This window comes from Chlorocebus sabaeus, chromosome 13 (genome assembly GCF_047675955.1).
Source record: "Chlorocebus sabaeus isolate Y175 chromosome 13, mChlSab1.0.hap1, whole genome shotgun sequence".
NCBI lineage: Eukaryota > Metazoa > Chordata > Mammalia > Primates > Cercopithecidae > Chlorocebus > Chlorocebus sabaeus.
Genome location: NC_132916.1, coordinates 46874218 through 46890697, shown reverse-complemented (window position 1 = coordinate 46890697; position 16480 = coordinate 46874218). Strand labels below are relative to the sequence as shown.

Below are 16480 nucleotides of genomic sequence, written 5' to 3'. Positions count from 1 at the left end.
GTGTGTGTGTGTGTGTGTGTGTCTGTGTGTGTGCTATGTATAGTGGATGGTATCCAGAATAAAGAGTGATATTTTCACTTTTCCTTTAGAGGAGTATAAGTCTAAGTGGTTATAACCATAGCAAAGCATCCCTCCTGCCTACATTTTAAATAGTTTGGCTTTTATTTCTAGCTTCAGAGTGTTCAGAATTGAGAGGATTTAGCATGGATTTGAAGAAACCCTTCTCATTCTTTTTTTCCCAGCTTACCTCAAACCCTACCTATACTCCTTCACTTTCATTTGTTTCACATTATTCTTTCTAACCAGTGACTCAAATATTGTTGGTTCTTATCTTATAAAGGTACTCGAGTCTGCTTAAAGACGTTAGGGTTCAATTCAAAAAGCATTTACCAACTCTGCAAAGCCCCACGCTAGACACTGTGGAATCTGGCACAATAAGGTCTTCCCATGCCTTAACTGGCAGTCTGTGAAGACTGCGTGCAAGGTACCTTTACCACATGAGCAGGGCAGGCAGTGCTTCATTCCAGAATAGAAAATGAAGCCAGGCTTCACAGGGAACATAGCGTTTAATGGAACCCCAGAAAGTAAGTAAGCAAATTCCAGAGAAAGGCTGCCCTCAGACCACCCATTTCTCATTTAGTTGCTTTTCCGACTACTCTTGTACACAAAGCATTCTTAGATTTCAAAGGGGGCACAAATATGCTCCAAGTACACAAAATTCCCAGCACTGAATTTGCCATAGTAGGAAAATAATGTGATTTTGAAGTTCTTGTGTACAATGTAATTTTGAAGTTCTTGTAGTCTGCTTGTACTCTTCCCTATAAAGAGGGAATGCAGCCAGTCTGTGTCGGGGGTTTACATGCAAGGCCTAAAAAGTCAGTTCCCTTTTCAATGAGATATATGATTTTAAAATGTCAGATGACGGTTTATGACATCAGTAGGAAGAACAGAGGGGAAGTTAATTCTTACCAGTGGTCACAGTAGAAATGGCTTTGTATCCCTCTATCTAGTAGAGGGACTGGAACATAGCTGCTTAATACACTCAATAAATCAATGTTGAATTAATAGCTGATATCTATTGATTATGAGCTGAAAATGAAAGTCCTTTTCATTATTAATATTCATAATAAAGACCAAAAATAAATAAAGAATAAAATAAGACTGAAAGTTCGGTTATTCAGTATTAAAATAGATTTTGTTTTGTTAACATCAAAATAGATAGGAGTCAGGCTGTAGAGTAATGACAAATACAATGGCTTTTAGATGTGAGTAGTAAACATGGATTGGTAGAGGCAGAGCAGTAGTTGCTGCAAAAACTCATGCAGCACCACTCTCACCTAGGACATCTGATGGTTATACTCATGGACACTTTAAATTTTAAGCTTTCATTTCAGGAAGCATTTATAATTAATATATACTTATTTGCCTTTCAAAGGGAAAATGCAGTGTGATACCAAATAATAGAACTATTTTTACTAACACACCAAAATTTATCGATGGAAATGTATATCATCTATCAAAGCAATTACTTCAAGTAGCCACATATTTATTCCACTTCTGAATCTGTTTTCGTGACTCCGTCATTGCAACTCATTTTATACTCATACATCAAATAGTGGTAGCATGTTCTATTTAAAATATAACATATTTTACAGTGAACTGTTATTAATTTAAAAAAAAAATCTCCCACTTGATCACCCATCTCTTTGTACTAAGAATGACTTCAGCTGCTTTTCAAAACCTCTTTAGATAATTTAGATTTGCACATATTCAAAAGAAAACTATTTTAAAAGACGACTTCAAAGCAGAGCTTTAAGCAATACTGAACTGCATTAACACACTCTCAAAGTGACTGCCCTGATTTAGTCCTCTTGTTTGTTACACGGTCTATATGGAGCAATGGGAAGTTTGGTCTTCTGAAGTTGAATCCTGGACACTCCTGAAGTTGAATCCTGGACTTTCAACTTCTAGAAAGACATCTAACTTCTTTGTTGATTAGCATTCTACATTTTTAAAAACTAGGATTTATATTATCTATTTTACTACCCTGAATGCAAATGAAGTAATGCTATAAATGTGCTTGGTTAACAACTACACAAATGGAATCTATTTAGATATCAGTCATATAAATTTATAGGCAATATGAAAGAGTATCATTATGAATATCAATTATTCTTTTACGCAACAGTGTTGACATGGCTCTAGAGACAGCCTCTGATGTTGGACTGTAGACAGAAAGAGATTAACGCAGCTGGGTGTGATGGCTCATGCCTGTAATCTCAGGGTTTTGGGAGGCTGTGGCAGGTGGATCACCTGAGATCAGGAGTTTGAGACCAGCCTGGCCAACATGAAACCCAGTATCTACTAAAAATACAAAAATTAGCCAGGTATGGTGACGTATGCCTGTAATCCCAGTTACTCAGGAGGCTGAGGCAGGAGAATCACTTGAACCCGGGAGGAGGAGGTTGTAGTGACCCAAGATAATGCCACTACACTCCAGCCTGGGCAAAAGAGCAAGATTTCATGTCAAAAAAAAAAAAAAAAAAAAGAGAGAGAGAGAGAGATTAACTCTGAGACATTTGGGACATTTCCAGAAAGTTGATATTGTTTAAAAAGGCATTCAAAAAATCATTTACAATCTGCTTCCCAACACACCCTCAAATTTGTCTACGTTTCTGCAACATTGGAACCATACAAGTCACCAGTCACAGAAAATCGTATCTCCCCTACACTGTCCGTAGGAAGATTTCTCCCTAAAGGTGAAATTCTCACGTACTTTCAAAAACAAACCATGTTTAAATATTCTCTCTAGCGGTTAAAATGGGATTGAAATTCCTAATTTCTTCATGATGCCTAAAAACCTTTCCTAATCTGAGTAATATGAAAATGAGATAATATGGCAGAGGAAAAGGCGTCACAAAAGATAATATTGAGAGAATCTTGCTTTCTCAGTGGGCCTTGCTTTAACCACCTTGTTTAAAATTGCATCTCCTCCCTCCAGCTTCTGATTCCTCTTACTTTCTCTTAGCACTTACTAGCTTTAAAAATGTATTCTCATTTACTTACGATTGCAGTTGTTGCTTATTGTATGTCTCCCTTCACTAGAAGGTAAGTTCCACAAAGCAGAGCTTTTGTTTGTGTAGGTTGTTTCATTGATGTATTCATAGGACCAAAAGCCATACCTGATGCTTATTCAGCAGGCACTCAATGAATAAAGTAATTGTCTTTCCACTTTTCTTTTTAACATGAAATTTTTTCTTTTTGCATATGACGTTAATATATGCTTGTTGTTGGGAAAAGGACAATTCCGAAAGACATAAAGAAGGAAAAAGAGATTGCCATCCTGCTATCCAGTAACAGTGCTGTTGTAATTCTGGTGCATATTCTCCCAGAATTTTTTCAGCGGCACATACACAAGAATATCACAACATATTTTACACACTATTTAGCTTGAAGCTAGATGATATTTATTTGATGTCATTTTATTATACATTAAAAATGCAGTATTTCTCAAATCAACATAATTCAAAATTTCTAATGATGGTTTTGAAAAAATAAAATTTTCTTGAATGTTAACATTACAGAGTATATACCAACAGTGTAAAATATGCATAGCCAAAAAGCAAGGAACATGTCTGAGTACTGAAATTATTTATAAACTTTTCTTTAATTGGATAAAATTCATATAAAATAGATAGGTATAATGCTTTTTTAAATGCACCCAAAGTGTGCATTTTTTAAATGCACCCACAGTTTCAGTAGTGTCTTTTTCTTCTATTTCATCAATTTAAAGAAAAATTCTTAGGATTTCTCTTAGTCCCTATTTAAATGAATATAATATTCATTTTTTTCTGACTAAAAAGAAAAATGATTAAGCCTTTTCAATCTCTGATTTGTTTTCTAAGTTCTCTTCAGTACTTTACAGAAGAAATCATTATAATGTTGCAGCAAGCAAAAAATTCAATAAAAATTACAGTAACAAAAATTGAGTAGTTTTGAGAATTTTTCTGGGTCATAGAGGAAAACAAATCCCAAATCTCATGGAAATATTTTTTCATCAAATTATGCATGTTTATATTAACCTGCAATTAAGTTAATAGAAGTAACACTATTTAAATTGACACATTTAACTTTTATAAAAACTTTTTGTACAAAATTATGTTACAATAGTCCTTTAGTACTATATAAGTTAAACAGAAAAATGAAGCCATGAAAATATCTAAAATATTTAAAAACATACATTTTCAAAACTTTAAAACCACTATGCATATATCAATTTTAAAATACATGCACAGAAAAACATTTTAAGGGAAATATACTGAAATCATAATAGTTATTCCCTTTGTGTATGGTATTATAAATGATTTCTATTTTCTTCTTTGAATTTTACTTTTTTCCAAATTTTCTATAATGACGATTTTTATAATATGAAAAAGGCATATACATGTGTTAAGCATGCGTTGTTTTAAAGCACTTTAATGAGAATTTGTTCATGTGATTCTATACCAGGGGTTAGTCACTACTATCTTCATTTAAAGGGTGAGGAAACTGAGGATGATAGAAATAAAATAGTTTGACTAAACCTAGTTAGCAAGTAACAGAGACAAGATTGGAACCTATTTCATCTGACAACTCATTGTTTTTTCCTTCAATTACACCTCAGCAAACATTTATTGAGCACAGTCTCAGTCTTCATTCAATCAATTATTGTTAAGCATCTACTATATCCTCCGCTCAGTGCAAGACTCTGAGAAAACAGTGGCAAATAAAACTAAACATTGTGATAGAAACAGTGGGGACACACGACGATGCTTAATATGTGGTCCCCACCCTGAAAGGGTTGTGAACTCATTGTACAGATGGAATATGTGCATATTAAAGGAAAAGCAAAAATAGAAGTAAATATATGATATATTCAAATAAGTGTTATAAATAAAAATACTATAGAAATGTAAAAGATAAATGGTTATTGAATTTTGGGGTGATTAAGGAATACTTCACAAAGGCTGTAGAACAGATACAGAGCCTTAAAATTGGGAGGAATCCACACAGGTAGAAAGGGAATGAAAGGCTTACTAAGCCAGAGAAGTTATCTGTAAGCTAAAAGAGGGGAGTGTAAAAAGCAAGTCCCAAATAAGAGAAAAGGAAACATTTCGCTGTCATGGAGTGTTATGCCCACATGGAGTTGGAAAAATGAGTTGGAGCATAGTCATAACACAGTTGCAAGGAAAATGAATACCATGAACAATATGTGAACATATCCTGTAAGCACCAGGGAATCATGAAAACTTCTAAATCACGTAGTAAAGGTATGTATGAGATGCATTTTCTGGCCAGGTGCGGTGGCTCATGCTTGTAATCCCAGCACTTTGGGAGGCCAAGGCAGGCGGATAATGAGGTCAGGAGATCGAGACCATCCTGGCCAACATGGTTGAAACCCCATCTCTACTAAAAATACAAAAAATTAGTTGGACGTGGTGGCACGTGCCTGTAATCCCAGCTACTTGGGAGGCTGAGGCAGGAGAATCGCTTGAACCAGGGAGTTGGAGGTTGCAGTAAGTCGAAATTGCACCACTGCACTCCAGTGTGGCCACAGAGCGAGACTCTGTCTCAAAAAAAAAAAAAAAAAAAAGGCTGCACTTTCTGAAGATAGAGACTGATGGACTGATGTCAAGGAGAACCATTAAAGCATATTAAAAGGTGAAGTTTTTCAATCAAATCTACCATAATAGGAGTAATAAGCTGATTCCAAAAATTTATATGAAAATGCAACAGACGGAGAAAAGCTTCTTATTTCAAAAAGAAAGGGAAAGGTAAAGAACTTACACTATCAGACTTGATGGCTCACAAAGTCTTACTTATTAACTCTGTGTGGTATTCCTCAAAGGTAGACAAATAGAATAAAAAATAAAATAGACACTCTAGAAATAGACAAATACACTCATTGTCCATTGATTTCTGAAAATGGCTTTGAGTATTAATGTGGTCATTGAACCATGATGATCTTGGAGGACTCACAAAAGCACCACAAAATTAGACATTGGTGGAGAAATTTTTGATCATGGAAACAACAGATCTTGTTTACAATAATTTGTGACAAAAATTCTAAGGATTATTAAATAGATGGCTTTCAGCTATAGTGTTTTTCTGGTAGATTTTATTTTTAGACAGAGTCTCCCTCTGTTTCCCAGACTGGAGTACAGTGACATGATCACAACTCACTGCAGCCTCAATCGTCTGAGCTAAAAGCAGTGTCCTGTCTGCCTGTCGAATAGTTAAAACTACAGGTGGGCAGCACCACACTTGCCTAATTTTTAAACTCTTTGTAGAGTTGAAGGTTGGTCTTAAACTTCTGGCCTCAAGCGATCTTCCCTCCTCGGCCTCCAAAAGTATTGGGATTTGAACCACGAGCCTCCCTACCTGATTCAACGATCAACACTTTGCTATATTTAATCTCTCTAAACATACATACATACACACACACACACAGTTTTTATTTCAGCAACTGAAAGCAAGCTGCCAATAACATGACACTGCATATCTAAATACCTTAGCATATATCTAAGTATTTAAGAATTGGTATTCTATGTATATCCATAATACCATTATATTTCCACAACGTTATTTTTTTCATGTTCCAATTCCTCTGAGATAATTCACCTTTTCTCCTGGAATTTAGCCTTTGAAATTCTTTTGGGAACTATGGTTTTTTGATGCCTGAAAAGATCTATTTTTATCCTCATTCTTACAAATATACTATTTTAGGATGAAAGCATCTAACAATATTATTCCACATTATTCTATTTTTGCTGTTAAGAAGTTTGCTAATTGTGATGGCTAATTTTATATGACAACTTGACTGGGCTACAAAGTCTTCAGATACTTGGTTAACCATTTCTCGGGGTGTGTCTGTGAGGGAGTTTCCAGATAAAATTAACATCTGAATCACTGGACTGCATAAAACACATTGTCCTTTTCAATATGGGTGGGTCACATCCCACGCATTGAAGTCCTGAATGGAATAAAAAGATAGAGAGAAGGAGAATTTGCTTTCTCTGCCTGACTGTCTTCAAGCTGTCTTCAGCCTTCAATCTTTTGCCTTAAACTCAGACTTCGACTGGAACTGACAACAGTGGGTCTCCCAGTTATCAGACTTGAACACAAACTGGAATCATATCATTAGATCTTCTGAGTCTCCAGCTTGCCAAAGTCTTAGGACTTCTCAGCCTTCATAATTGCATGAACCAATTTCTCTCTCTCTCTCTCTCTCTCTAAATACACACACACACACACACACACACACACACACACAACATATATAGCGTTTTTTATAGCGAGAGAGCATTTTTGCCATTCTTACATAGAGCGTTTACATATATATACGTATATATACACATAATACGTAAAAACAGCAAAACGTTCTACATAAGAATGGCAACTGCATCAAAAGTGTATTAGATTCTTCAGAGAATTGCATCATAAGTATATATAGTTCACTATTCTCTCTTCAGCTGTGCCTAATCAGTCGCATAATCCACACAGTTTTTATTTCCAATTATCATATTTTTATTTCTAGGCAATCTACTTTGCTCTTTTTCAAGTTTAGTTCATTATATTATGGTATCTTATTACTTATTTTTCAAGTCTAGTACAGTATCTTATTACTTATTTTTCAAGTCTAGTTCATTGTATTACAGTATCTTATTAGTCATTTATACTTACATATTTTTTCCTCACAGTAAAAATAATAAAGGAATATTTTAATAATTGAAATAAAAATAATAGTCTTATCACACAAGAGCAGCTGTTTGCTTCCAGTCTTTTTTCTGTGGGATTTTAAATAGTTTCCAAAATACTGTACTGTTTCCTGCTGTGTTTGCTTAACATATGACATAAGCTTTTCCCATTAAAATCTGTAAGTTTAAAAGAAATAAAAAATAAAAAAATCCTCAATTATTCTTTCAAATATATTAAGGCTATAAAATTTTTCACAAATAGTAATAGCAATATCATATACAATGTGTGTTCAGTACATAGACAATATGCATGTGTACATTATACACAATGCATTAAAATGTTATATTATCTTTTACTTAAAGCCCATTTCACCGAACAGTAGAGCTGATACAATGAAGCTTGTTTCATCAGAGAAGTCAATTGAATCTTTCTGTAGCACATTATTGCACGATTACGGCTTTAAACAAAAGTTACAAGTCACAAGTTCTTACATTTTTGGGTCACATTGTAGAATGTATTCCAAATGAAAAATGGAGAAGAAAGTACATAACATCACGCTCCATGTTATGGCATATAAATATTAACTATTTTAACATATAACTGTATGATGAATGATACAGTTAAGACCTATACTATATCATATATAGTTATTATTATAAAAAGTTATACATTATGCCACAGTACTAAAACCAAAATATATTCTTCTCAAATAGTGAAAAAAATTTTCTATGAAAAATTCCAATATCTAAACTCTTTATTCTCTGATCCCATTGTTTACTGTGTTTTTGTTGAATCTTTCTCATGGAAACATTTCTTTGGTTGCTTTGTGATTTGGGGTTCTGAGATTTTATATATATATGTGTGTGTGTGTGTGTGTGTGTGTGTGTGTGTGTGTATTTTTTTTTTTTGAGACGGAGTCTCACTGTCTCCCAGGCTGGAGTGCAGTGGCGCGATCTCTGCTCAATGCAAGCTCCGCCTCCCGGGTTCACGTCATTCTCCTGTCTCAGCCTCCCAAGTCGCTGGGACTATAGGCAACTGCCGCCACGCCCAGCTAATTTTTTTTTTTTTTTTTTTTTTTTTTGTATTTTTAGTAGAGACAGGGTTTCACCATGTTAGACAGGATGGTCTCGATCTCCTGACCTCGTGATCCACCCACCTTGGCCTCCCAAAGTGCTGGGATTACAGGCGTGAGCCACCAAGTCTGGCCCTGAGATCATATTTTTAAAAACATTTTCCTTAAGGCCGGGTGCAGTCGCTCATGCCTGTAATCCCAGCATTTTGGGAGGCCAAGGTGGGCAGATCCCCTGAGGTCAGGAGTTCAAGACCAACGAGGTGAAAACTTGTCTCTACTAAAAATATAAGAATTAGCTTGGTGTGGTGTTGTGTGCCTGTATGCCAGACACTAAGGAGCGTGAGGCAGGAGAATCACTTGAACCCAGGAGGTGGAGGTTGCAGTGAGCTGAGGTCACACCACTGCACTCCAGCCTAGGCAACAGAGTGAGACTCAATCTCAAAAAAAAAAAAAAAAAAAAAAAAAAAAAAATTAGCCTTATATTCTCAGCATGACTTTTGTTCAAATTACATAGACTACACAGTTGCAAATTTGCACATTTAATGTGAGGTTTCGTTTTTGTTCATAAGTTATTAAGAGAGTCTTTCCCCCATTTCCATCCAAGTCAAAGTCAAGACTGGCAAGTCTCCTTACTGTCTTCCTAGGAGGTTAGGGTTTTATCATATTACCCTTTTACTGAGCGTGTCACTCTTAGAAATCCAAGCCTTACTCTGGTTACCTAATGTAACTAATAGTAACTCTTGTTACTATTACTCCCGCAGCACCTGGTTGTTCAAACTATTCCTGGTTACAACCCCAACGTGCTCCTGCATGCCCGGCAATGTTCTTCTCCTTGGGTGGTGAGTATATGTGACCAGTAAACTGCTGAGGATCTCATCTGGCCAGTGTTGGGTGTTGGGTGGCTAGGCATCTGTGAATCTCCAAGGCAGGAATCTTTCCTTCACCAATAGGGTGAACAGAAAGCAACAAAATCCACGGGTGTTATGAACCATATGACATGCCCAACCATTTCAGAAGACACCTAGTCAGTTACAATTAACTGTTCCTTGGTTATTTGGTTCTGAGTTATTTGGCAAGGCTACCCAAGACAGAACTGCTAACTGCTGATGGGCTTGAGCTATGGCCTATGTGCCACTGTTATGCCATCTCTTTTAACTCTGCAATGCTCTTGTCCCCAAGAAGAAAATGGTTGTTAACTATACCCTGGTGTGACATGCTGTCAGGTTCAGTCTGTGTTTGGCAGGTGATCTCTGAAGCTTCAGCCTGTAAATGCAATGAGAAAACATTGCCTTAACCAGTCAGTACTTCAGTCCTACTTACCAGAGCTCAGGCTAGAGCTCTCTGATCACCATGTCTAGCCTGGTGACTGTCACTGACTGCTTGGAGCAGCAATACGGACATTGCTTGTAACGGTGCACCTATGGAACGGGCACAGAGGCAGCCCTGTGTGACGTTTGTGGGAAGGAAGGTGACCACCCCATGGAGAGCTAAGCATGGTATCCTGGTTGCCATTATTGTTCATGCAAAGGTAGTGACCTTTCTGGTCTCCTCTGCTGCTGCTTCCTGAGCTGCTGTTGCTTGCGCTCTCATGACTCCGAAGGGCATTGAGGTGCAGATTCATGGTGGCCTGTGGCACAGGTGCTAATGAAAAAAGAAAAGGGTGGGGAGAGGAAGGAGCATTTGGTACTCAAATGATCTCCCAATGCAAAACCCATAGCCAGTACGCCTGGGCTCAGCACTGCTGCCTACCAGCACACCAAACGGCCAATCTTGCAATCATGGGCTTGCTGGCCCTATCCAAGCCATAGACTAATGACTTTACTGGATATGGACCTCAACCCTAGAGACACTGACTCGCACTCCCCAGAGGAAGAGGCAACCACTTCTGAGAAAGGCCACTAAGCTCCCTAATGTTTTCCCATAAGTACCCAGAAAGTCTGCACCACAGATGACTGTACAGAAAGCTCCAATTTCACCTAGATACAAACTCAAAATATGCTCAAGGAATTTGTGCAGAGAAAGAAACAAAGAAAGAAAGAAAGAGGGAAAAATTCCACAAGACAGAAAAGGTAGGGCAGTGGCAGCAGGAGATAATTTTGGTCTATTGAGTTTGGGTTAAAAACCTAGCTTTCTTTCCCTGTGCCAGTCTGCTTACTATGTCTCTGTTGCAATAAAGATCCTAATCCTTGAGGTTATAGAGAAATATCTATGTTACCTTTATGGCACTGTGGTACCCCATGGCACCATTAATTCAAACTCAACTTAAGCCCAGGCTCTTTAAACCATATAAATCAACCATTGCTGTGGGGGAAACCCCTGACCTTGATGATACTAATTTGAAGCTCTCTGAGAGAAAAGGCTTATAAATATCATCATAGTAAAGAGGATCCCTCACCACCACCCCACCACCACCAAATATGTCCAGTGACCACCACCACTTAAAAAAAAATAAAAAAGAAAAGAAAGAAAGAAAAGAAATTTTAAAAAGTAAAGAAAAATAAATCCTGGATATGGGGGGAAACCAACAACAACAACAACAAAAACCCCTAAAACAAAGATCTACAATTTGACCCAATTGGAAATTCAAAATATATTAAAAGCATTTATATAGCCAAGATAAAGGGGCACTGATTGGCTTTTGTGCCTCTACAGTGTAGATTCTTAATTAACTTTAATACCTGCTGAAATGCAGCAATTGGCAAACCTTCATGGCTTTAACTGGCACTAGGGCTCAGATTACAGTTATGACTAGGGATCATACTAAATTTAAACATGGTATCCCCCATAATATTAGAGGAGTTATGGAATATAGGATAGAGGACAAAGAGATATGCCTCATCTTAACCATCATAATTACTGTCTCGCCTAAATTTCCCACCACAGTCATAGCAATCATTGCCCTAAAATATCCCATAATGGACATGGATGCTCTGACCCAATTAAAAATAAATGGAAATTAGATTAAATCTTGACACTTATAAATTGGCTTGACAAAATGGGAGCTCATGACTCCTCTGCCTCCACCCCAAATTAAAATAATTATTAACATGGCTCAAAGTAATTTAAAATAGGGATTTTGAGGATTAAAATTTGTTATATGACAGTTATAGAGTACAGGGGTGATTATCCCCACTACTTCTCCATTTAACAACCCAATCTGGCCTATTTAGCCTGTTCTTAAACCTGGAACAAATAAATAGTGCAGCACACTAGACTGCTACAACCTTAATGCCACGGTCCCATACAATTCAGCCCTTATTCCCAACAAACTGAGTATTGAAACTTCTGACTCCATCCAATCAGCAACTGATAGATATTTTGCTACTACGAATTAGGCTAATATGATCCATTGGGTGCCAATGTCAACAGCTTAGCAGTCAGTTTGCTTTTACCTCCCACAAGACACAATGTATTTTTACCAGGCTACTCAAGGGTTACCTCAGCAGTTTTGTCACTGCACACAGCCCTTGCAGGCAAGATCTTAATGACATCCACCTTTCTCCAAGAGCACAGGTATATTACATTGATGATATCCTTTTCCAGGAAGATTTGTTTGGCATATTCATTGAGAACATACAAATACTCACAAAGGAACTCACACAAAAAGGGTGGATCATTATCTCTCACATAGTGCAAAGTCCTGTGACTTCTGTTAAATTCTTGAAAGTTATTTGGTAAACCAAAAGCTGCTCCATCCCTGATACTGTCAAAAAAACAGGTATTAACCCTCTCAGTACCCACAAGGTTAACACAAGTCTAACATCTTTTAGTCTCTTTTGGGTTCAGGAGACAACATATTCTTTTGCAAATTTTCTTTAATCTCACTAATGCTGTTACTTACAGACTGCCCATCTTAAAGGGGAACCTCCTCAACAAAAGACTATAGAAGCTCTCCAAAATGAAATCAACAGGCACTCCAGTTAGTGCCCTGAGAGACTTCTGCAACCTCATCTCATGCCTCCTGGAGTCTCTGGGTCACTGTGATGGTCATAAGTTGCTCATGGGCTTTTGATGCCAGAAACTGCCTTTCCTGGCCTTGCACTACACACCATTACAGTGGCAATTACTGGCCACACTGGGCTTTACCAGAAATAGAGGGTCTCACAGACTTTGAAGCTGTGACCCTCTGTACCCAGCTTCTGTAATGCCTTGTAATACATTGGAGCAGCACCCCCATGAATTTGGCGTGGCTATGAGACCTCTTTACAACAGGATGGAGTCAAGCTTGGGCCTTCTGGCATATTCTATCTGTAGAAGGTGGTGGCCTCCTGTACCATCAGTCCTTTGCCAAAAACCATGGTGCTAGGGGAAGTCATCCCTTTCCTACAGTCCTTGGCTACCTGGAGAGATCCCTGGGATCAACTGAATGAACAGCAATAGAAGGCCATACACTTTACCAATGATGTTGCTACAATTATACATGATAGAGCTCAGTGGAGACTTGTTGCTTTTAATTCCTTAACCAAGATGTCCCTGATAAAGAACAGAACCCAAGGGTCAGCACAATGGGCACACTCCAGGCATTCATCTTGGCAATGGATGCCCTGGTCATTTGGCCTCATACATGTATTTTTACAACTCTTAGACCATTGCCTAAGAGTTGCACTTTAAAGAACTCTGTGAATCTCTTGTTTCACAGATACCCAAATATAAATATAAAAACCAAAAAAACAGGTTTCTCTACATATCCTAAGGCCATAATACAAGGCCTCAACAGGACATTCCTCATCTCATTTAGAGTTCGAGACACTAGATTGTTACCAAGGCACTCATCTTATGTCTCAGAATACACAGTGGAATCTTGAAGAAGGCTTTCCATTCAAATGCAGCCTCCCCAGAGGCCTCAGGTAGTCAGCCCCACGCAGCTAGTTTAATTGATAAGCCTAATGGGTTTTCAAAGAACTATTTAAGTCACAAGGAGACAAATGTCCCTATGCTTGATGTCACCACTGCCACAAGCATTGATTAGCCTCAATTCACACCCCCCTGGGAACACCCACTCTCTATATCAGTGTCACACAGGTCTCTCAAATGCCTTTACTGGTTATATATGGAGACATACCTAAAGTTCATGTTTTTGGCAACCACCTCAAGATGTGCCCCTCTCCCCTTGGTCAGGTGCCTACTTTGCTTCCTAGGAAGGCACTTCTCCTAATCCCTAAAAGTCTCAGTTATCATCAAGATTTAAACTGATATCAAAGCATCAAGTGATCAATTATAGCATAAAGCCAAAAATTAAGGCTTGATATCTAATAAAATAGGTCTCTAATGGCCTAACTACAAGTTCTCCTCCCCACTCTACTCCCACTGATCAGGTACCCTAGACAAACCACCATCCTTACCAAGAGGACCAGGCACAGTTTCTGTTTATCCATGAGTAGCAGGTTTTGTTCCCTGTTTGTCTGCCAAATCAAACAAGTGAATCACATCATTCCACAACAACTGGGAACACCCTACCCTCTTAATTCTCCAAAGCCTACTTCCTACAGCCCTGGTTGTTCACTCTGCTCTTGAGTGCAACTCCTCTGTGGCCCAGCAAGGTGTTCTGTGTCCTCCTCCCCCAGGCCATCAGTAGACGTGACTAATAACCTGCTGTTGATCTTATCTCTTCTGAGTCAGGTGGTGTTTAGCACTCCCTCACCAACAGGGTAAATAGGAGGTGATTAAGAACACTACCACTAATAACATGTTGCTCTCTTTCATGAAAGGGAGCCTAAAGTGTAGAGAAAAGGCATCAGGTTCACACATATCCTATGTCCATGCTGACCGTCACTGAGCTGCAATGTGTCCAGTTACATCAGTGTGCGCAGGGATCCACTGCTATTGTGTCAGGTATAACTATTACCTCAGGTAGAGATATGTACATCTGCATCCTCTTTGTTCCATCTCTGGCCTTTAAGGTTGATGGTCTACTTAAACCATTCTATGCCCTCCATGAGGTCCATGAAATCACTTTAGAGGCTCACTCCTCTGAGGGCCTGGGAACCCTGTCAGGTGGCAATCAGGCCCATCTGCCTGGGCACTTCTCTTGACCATTGCTTGTCTACCTTTCCAGGGTCAGAGAATATACAGAGAGAGCTTTATGATGCCCAAAGTTTCCCTGGGAAGTGAGGCATAGTCATCTCTACACTTGGATTTTCATTAAAATTCTTATTGTTCAATCTCCCTTCTGTTCAACCTAGTGAGCTGGAGTCCTGGCCACCTTCACAGAGACTTGAATAATGACTAGGGTCTCATTACATCCTGAATTCTTCTCCACTAGCTAGTCAATGACTCATTTCCCTTCCCAGAAACATGAAAACTTTTACATCACCATATAGTCATTCCCACTCTATGGTTTGTTCTCAGTTCTTTAGTTTCAGATAGCTCAAAAAATCTTTGCTTTCAAAAAGTCAGGCTATTGTCATACATATGCTGATTTTCAAGACCATGGCTCTTTGTTTGGATTTTTAAAAACAAAAACTTAAGTGATCACTTGTTCTAGATTAAGTGCATCATCCCTCAGTGAACAGCCTTTACAGAGTATTAAAGGAAGTATAAAGGAGTAAAGAAATCTCAGTTGATAATTAAAAATGTTATCAATCATACACAGGTAGAACAGCTACTCTTAATTGGGCCCTTAGCTAGGTAGTGGGTTTTTATTATTATATATATTGTACATGGCTTTATATATAATATTTTATTTAACCTTATCCACAGGTGTCAGAGATAGAGGGAGAGAAGAGAGACGAGAGAGAGATTCCCTATAATTCAAAACAACCAACTGAAATAGAGTCTTTTAGATATTAAGAAATTTGCCCTAAGATAGGATTTAAGCCCTGTCACATAGGATTCCAAAATATGGATTTTTAAAAATTTCACTATATTGCCTTTTTCTAGACTCATAGGCCCTTACAAATTTAGAAGAGATAAGACTAAAATAACTTTATGAAGTTATAAAGAAGTCACCTAAAAGTCACCTAGTACAGCCATCTAAAATATGCCTGAATTGTTTCAACAAGAATATTTTTCTTCTTTGAACCACATATTCACCCTAGTGTTTCACCAAACCCAAAATATTGTTTCAGTAATTGATCTGATATGAAAACTTTAATTCATTTCTGAATCTTAAAAAAGATCATACAATTGAATAATGTGCATAATTTTGAAAAAAAATTATTTTTTGTTCTCTATACCTATTATGTAATACATATACAATATAATCATATATATATACTATATGATATATGTAATCCATGAACACACACACATTTAGATGTAATAAAATTCTTCCACAGAATAAAATAGAAACAAATACTTCCCTCATTGGTGGTATAACCCTATCTAATATAATTGAAATATTTTGTTGCTTTTAAAGTGTGTTAGTCTTGCCTCTCAGCTTATCTTTCATATCACGACAATTGGCAGAATTCATTAAAAATATTGAGGTCAATATAAATTTTTGTTTAATAACCCTACATTTTTGGTTTTAATTTTAGATCTTTTAATGCACTTAATCTTTGTAGCTTTTTTGTTAAAATATGAAAATAAGTTTGCATTTCATGGAAGGGTATTTTCTGGCTACAAAGGAGAGAAGGCCCCAAAGAATGCAGCAAAGGAACCCTCCACTGTATTAGATCCCCTCAGGGTAATTGACAGCTGACTGCACTCTATTTACCAGTCCTTTTAGTT

At 37.5% G+C, this 16480-nt stretch overlaps 1 protein-coding gene across 6 annotated transcripts in view; it reads right to left on the bottom strand.

The window, feature by feature from the left end:
- PKIB (cAMP-dependent protein kinase inhibitor beta) overlaps positions 1 to 16480 on the bottom strand; it is a 114634-nt gene that overhangs the window by 14925 nt on the left and 83229 nt on the right. For 2 of the 6 annotated variants that reach the window (XM_008007189.3, XM_038000960.2), the window contains one exon: positions 10012 to 10072. The exons of 2 other annotated variants lie outside the window; for them this stretch is intronic. In XM_008007189.3, coding sequence (XP_008005380.1) covers positions 10012 to 10024 — 13 coding nt within the window. In that variant the 5' untranslated portion in view covers positions 10025 to 10072. Of the gene's footprint in view, positions 1 to 3066; positions 3190 to 10011; positions 10073 to 10345; positions 10406 to 16480 lie in introns of those variants that run through there. 2 more of the 6 variants (XM_073022438.1, XM_008007192.3) reach the window with 2 other exon arrangements.